This window comes from Lactuca sativa, chromosome 8 (assembly GCF_002870075.4).
Source record: "Lactuca sativa cultivar Salinas chromosome 8, Lsat_Salinas_v11, whole genome shotgun sequence".
NCBI lineage: Eukaryota > Viridiplantae > Streptophyta > Magnoliopsida > Asterales > Asteraceae > Lactuca > Lactuca sativa.
This window is the reverse complement of record NC_056630.2, coordinates 72,764,527-72,770,896: the sequence shown is the minus strand read 5'-3', so window position 1 is coordinate 72,770,896 and position 6,370 is coordinate 72,764,527. Positions and strand designations below refer to the sequence as shown.

The window sequence follows — 6,370 nt, the reverse complement described above, 5'->3', positions numbered from 1 at the left end:
TCTGTTATGTCTGCTAGTGCTACACCCATGTCAGTAGAGGGTGTTGGTTCTATTGTCACTCCTTATATATCTTTAACAGATGTGTATTACATTCCTACACTTGCTTTGAATCTTGTATCGGTCAGTTAGTAGTGTAAATCTGGTTGTTGGGTCTTCTTTTCTGATTCATTCTGCTGTGTACATGACATTCGGTCTCGGAGGGTGATTGGGATAGGCCGTAGACTTGGGGAGCTTTATGTCTTGGAGCAGCTACATGTTGCTGATGTTGCTGCATCTAGTGTTGATTTGTCGTCTTTTTGTTTAAACCCTCATCGTCTCCTTTTTATCTTTGGCATTCTCGTTTGGGACATGTTTCAGCGTCTCGTTTACAGTTTTTGGTTTCCACTGGTGTTAGGCTCTTTGAAATTTGATGATATTTCTGATTGTTGTGGTTGTAAACTGGGAAAATTTTCTGCTTTACCGTTTAATAAAAGTGTCACTCGTTCTATTGCTCCCTTTGATATTGTGCATTCTGATGTGTGGGGTCCCTCTCCACTAACCTCCAAGTCAGGAGCTAACTATTATGTTTCATTCATTGATGATTACACTCGTTATACGTGGGTTTATTTTGTGAAGCGCAAGTCTGACTTTTTCACCATATATAGTGAATTTAGAGCTATTGTCAAGACTCAACACTCTGCTGTCATAAAATGTTTTCGGTGTGATCTGGGAGGAGAATTTACCTCCAATGATTTTAAACAATTATTGGCATCTGACGGCACTATACATCAATCATCTTGTACAGACACTCCTCAGCAGAATGGTGTTGCAAAAAGAAAACATCGATATCTCCTAAAAACTGCTAGATCCTTACTACTCTCTGCTCAAGTTCCCAATATGTTTTGGGGAGAAGTTGTTCATACCGCTACTTATGTTATTAATCGCATTCCTACTGCGTACACTTCGGGGAAGTCTCCTTATGAAATGTTGTTTGGACAACTCCCAGATTATTCTTCATTACGAGTGTTTGGGTGTACATGTTTTGTCTTGAAGCCTCATGTAGAGAGAGATAAGTTGTCTTCAAAATCAGCTCTTTGTGTTTTTCTGGGATATGGTATTGGTCTGAAAGGTTATCGGTGCTATGATCCTTCAAATCAGAAACTGTATGTATCTCGCAATGTCACCTTTCTGGAGCATATTCCATTCTATAGCATTCCTGTTTAGTCACATGATGCAACCCGAGAGGAGCTCTGTACTATTGATCCGTTTAGCATTGACATTGATGATCCACCACATGTCACTGATCCACCACTTGCTGCTGATCCACCACATGTGGCTGATCCAGCACCTATCATTGATCCTCTGCCTACAAATCATCAAGACCCCTCTCCATCGAGACCTTATCGTAATAAGAAGTCCACAAAGCTTCCTGACTTTGTCTATTCCTCTTACTCACTTGCTTTTGCCTCTTTTATTGCTAATGTACATCGTCTCTCTGAGCCAACATCCTATAAAGAGGCCATTTCTGATCCCCTTTGGCAAATCGCTATGGCTGAGGAACTTGCAGCTCTTTATCAGACTCATACATGGGATCTGGTTCCGCTTCCACCTGGAAAACACACGATTGGTTGTCGTTGGGTTTATAAAATCAAAACAAAGTCTGATGGATCCGTTGAGCGTTATAAAACCAAACTTGTTGCGAAAGGGTACGCGCAAAAGTATGGTATGGATTATGAGGAGACGTTTGCTCCTGTTGCAAAAATGACGACTGTTCACACCTTGATTGCAGTTTCTTCCATTCGTCAATGGAAGATTTATCAAATGGATGTCAAGAATGCTTTCTTGAATGGCGATCTTCATGAAGAAGTATACATGTCTCCCCCCTGGTATTGCTCACCGACCAGGTGAAGCTTGTCGACTTCGGAAGGCTCTATATGGCCTCAAACAAGCCCCTCGTGCTTGGTTTGAGAAATTTTCTACGATGATTACTTCTCTTGGTTTTCAACCAAGTAACCATGATTCAGCTCTATTTATTCAATGTACGAATGCAAGGTGGATTATTCTTTCCTTGTATGTCGATGACATGATTATTACTGGTGATGATCATGATGGTATAGAGTCTTTAAAGCATGATTTGGCTCACCGTTTTGCTATGAAAGACTTGGGATTACTTCGTTATTTCTTGGGGATTGAAGTTGCTCAATCTCCAAAGGGTTATCTTTTATCTCAAACGAAGTATATTTCAGAATTGTTTGAACGTGCACGACTCACGGATAATCGAACAGTTGATACGCCTATAGAGAGTAATGTAAAGCACTCTCCAACTGATGGTGTCCCATTATCAGATCCAAGTCTTTATCGTACCATTGTTGGGAGTTTAGTTTACCTGACTGTCACTAGACCGGATATTGCTCATGCAGTTCATGTGGTTAGCCAGTTTGTCACTGCTCCTACTATTGTTCATTGAGGAGCTGTTCTTCGTATTTTGAGATATTTACGTGGTACTCAGTTCCGCACTCTTGTGTTTCCTTCTTCATCCTCTCTTGAGTTGCGTGCTTATAGTGATGCAAATTGGGATAGTGATATTTATGATCGTAAGTCCACTACTGGGTATGGTGTTTTTCTTGGAGATTCATTGATATCATGGAAAAGCAAGAAACAAGATGTTGTTTCTCGATCTTCTATAGAATCTGAGTATCGAGCCATGGCTATCGCCACTTGTGAGATTGTTTGGTTGAGATGGCTTCTTGCAGATATGGGCGTTCACATCTCTCAGCCTACCCCTTTGTATTGTGATAACGAGAGTGCGATAATGATTGCCAAGAATTCAGTGTTTCATGAGCGCACAAAGCACATTGAGATTGACTGTCATTTCACACGTCATCATCTCCAGAAGGGCACTATCTCCCTTGCTTATGTTCCTTCCTCTTTGCAGATTGCTGATATTCTTACGAAGCCGTTGACTGCTCCTCGATTCAATTTTCTGTCTGACAAACTCTCAATGCTTATTGCTGTTGCATTGTGAGTTTGAAGGGGGATGTTAACCTAATAATATTTTGGGCTTTATTTTGTATTGGGTTTTATGATTGGGCCTTTTCGCTAGGAAACCCTAATTAGCTTGTCTATATATTATGTATTTCCTTTTCATTGAATTTGTACTTCTCTTTCATAATAATATGAAACCCTAGCCGTTATATGTATTTCATTTGTTAGTTTACACATTTTACAAATGACCAACAAAAATGTTTTGGGATCTTTGATGTAAAAATATCCAAAGCGCGACGCTATGATAATCGGGTTTTATAACCCAATAATACTGTAGTTGTGCGGATGTTGTTCCCTTGAATCGTCTACCTAGCTATTTCTTTTAATTACTTAAGCTTGTGTTTTTTCTTAAACTAAAAAAAAGTATTAGTGTTCCATGACGAATACGCCAACTCTAATTTTTTTTATAAGTATTAGATAGAGAACATGATAACATATACGTACGTACAACCATAACATGTTTTATTGGAAACGGGTTTCATTAGGATAAAATCCATATATGGATTGGACTCCTACTTATTCCTTATATATATATATATATATATATATATATATATATATATATATATATATATATATATATATATATATATATATATATATATATATATATATATATATATATATATATATATATATATATATATTTTGCGCTCGAGATTATAGATATGCAGATCACATACTATATCTCATTAGATGCTTGGGCCTTAAGAAATCCAAACTCAAATGGAGAATCACCACTCGAAGCAAGACGTGTGAGGCCGTAATATGAGTAAAGGCTTATGTTAAAGCAAGTTTCAGGGCAATACTGAAGCATGTAGGTAGGAGGCCTAAACACCCTGTCTTGACTTATTGGCCTATACCTCACAACCTGAAAAAGTCCATAAATACCACCACCAGTTTATCATCCGATGGTCCAAGATGTCGACGCTTCACATTCACCCACAGGAGGCCCCGAATCAATACGAATGCTTGATGAATCGAGATATAACTGTCGAGTAAGCTGAGAAAAGTAGAACCCGTCTCCTAGTTTATCATCCGATGGATCAAGCACAACGACAAGTGGACAAATTTTCTCACCATAAATACTGTCTGTTAGCTTGATTCTGCCACGCGTGGTTGGGGCGGGGTAGTCGCTACCTTCCATTGGGATGATGTAGTATTTCCCACCATTTCTCACGAGGTCTCCGGTAATGTCTACAACATCGTCAGAGATGACTGTAGTGATGGAAGAGATTGAGCATGTAGTCACGATGATGAAGAGACGTAGGAGAACACAAGAAAGTGATGATGGCTTCATGTTATCAAATATTTTGATTGATGTTTTATAATGTAAGACTATAAGTTGGAGGTAAGTATTTATAGACCTGCTCTAAATCAAAGGTTCACTGTGAATGCATATTTCAAATGTTTTTTTATTTGTTTTTTTACTTCTAGATGCTTCATGACATGTTTTTTTTGCTAATTACATTAGTCATTATAAACAAGAACGATTTTTTTTTTCTTTTTTGTTTTTGCCGTAGACAACATTGCACCTCAAAATAAAAATTGTAATCATATTTCATATCTAGAAAACGTTTGTAACTAGCAATGATGGTTCGAATCTCTGCCTAAGTAATTAGGGTTCGAATTTCTTGTACATTTTCAAGTATTAACATGATTTGATGTTTACTCTTAGTTGTTTGTTCTCATGGTATGTTTATCAAATATGAGGTAAAAGGATTTCACTGTGATTTTTTAAATGCTTTGAGTTATTTTTCATTGGTGTTGAAGGGCAGCTTTGCAAGAGAGGAGATTTTAAAGGCACCATCACATGGATGGAAATCCGAGGACCCGTGAGATATCTGTAGATTAGGTTTTGTGATTGTAAACTTCGACATATGTGAGGCTCACGACACAAAAAACAACAACAACAACAACGGTTACTCAAAACTATGTTAGGTGGCTTTCATATATTTAGGACAAATATAAGATTAACACACCATATTATGAAAATCTTATTAAAATAAATTCTTCTATTAAATTTAGACATCACTACAAGGAAAAAGATAATTAGCGGCGACAAAAGTCCCCGGTAAAAGGTCTAATTGTCGCCGGTAACAGTAATAGCAGCGACACGTCGTTGGTAATAAGTCACCGCTACTGCTTCATCGCTATTGATGAAATGGTCGCCACTAATGAGCTTGTCGCCGGTAAAGACTAAAGAGTGTCGTCGCCAGTAATAGTGTCGCCGGTAATAACAATTTTCATTTTTTTATTTTTTTTATTCAACGATTTTGGTTGCCGGTAATAATGTCGCCGGTAATTACATAACAACATTCGATTAAATATCAAAAATAATAGTGTCGATGTTAATTACAAAACAAACATCCGATTAAATATCAAAAGTAATAGTGTTGCCGGTAGTCACACGCACATTCGATTAAATATAAAAAGTAATAATGTCGCCGGTAATAGTGTCGCCCGGTAATTACATAACATTCGATTAAATATAAAAAGTAATAATGTCGCAGATAATTACAGAAAACAACCAAAAAATTTACAATCTAAAAAGTAGCAAAGCGTGACAACAAGTGTAATATGCAAATAAAACTCATCTCTACATACCATCATCTTCATTTCTATCGTTTCCTCGATTATTTTGGGATTGAAGAAATGAATAAAGTTCATCCCTACATGCCGGGTCGTTGAGCATTGCACGAAGATTTTCCGACTACATAATTACTAACAACATATATAAACTTATAAGTTAAATTATCAAACATAAACAAAAACTATCAAAGTACATTGCTATTTTTAAAGTAAGACAAAAAGCCAAAGTACATTGCTATTTCTTGCACTTGGGACAAAAACCCAATTATCAAAGTTTTTAGCTATTAATTACCACAAACCAAAATTACCAAATCAACATGCATTTTATGATGCTAAAGTAGATTGCTATTTTTAAACTAAGACAAAAAACCAAAGTACGTTGTTATTTTTTGCACTTGGGACAAAAACCTAATTACCAAAGTTTTTAGCCAATAATCCCCACAAAACCAAAATTACCAAATCAACATGCATTTTATGATGCCAAAGTAGACTGCTATTTTGTAAACTAAGACAAAAAACCAAAGTACATTGCTATTTCTTGCACTTGGGACAAAAACTCATTTATCAATGCTTTTAGCAAATAATCACCACAAAACCAAAATTACCAAATTAACATGCATTTTATGATGCAAAAGTAGATTGCTATTTTTAAACTAAGACAAAAATCAAACTACATTGCTATTTCTTGCACTTGGGACAAAATCCTAATTACCAAAGCTTTTTGCAAATAATCACCACAAAAAACCAAAGCAGA

The 6,370-nt window shown here is 36.6% G+C and overlaps 1 protein-coding gene across 1 annotated transcript; it reads right to left on the bottom strand.

Moving 5' to 3' along the window:
• Positions 1 to 3,928: 3,928 nt before the first annotated feature.
• Positions 3,929 to 4,324, bottom strand: LOC111906328 (chymotrypsin inhibitor 3). Its single transcript, XM_023902093.1, has one exon. The coding sequence runs from the start codon at positions 4,322 to 4,324 to the stop codon at positions 3,929 to 3,931; it is 396 nt and encodes a 131-aa protein (XP_023757861.1).
• Between the last annotated feature and the right edge of the window lie 2,046 nt (positions 4,325 to 6,370).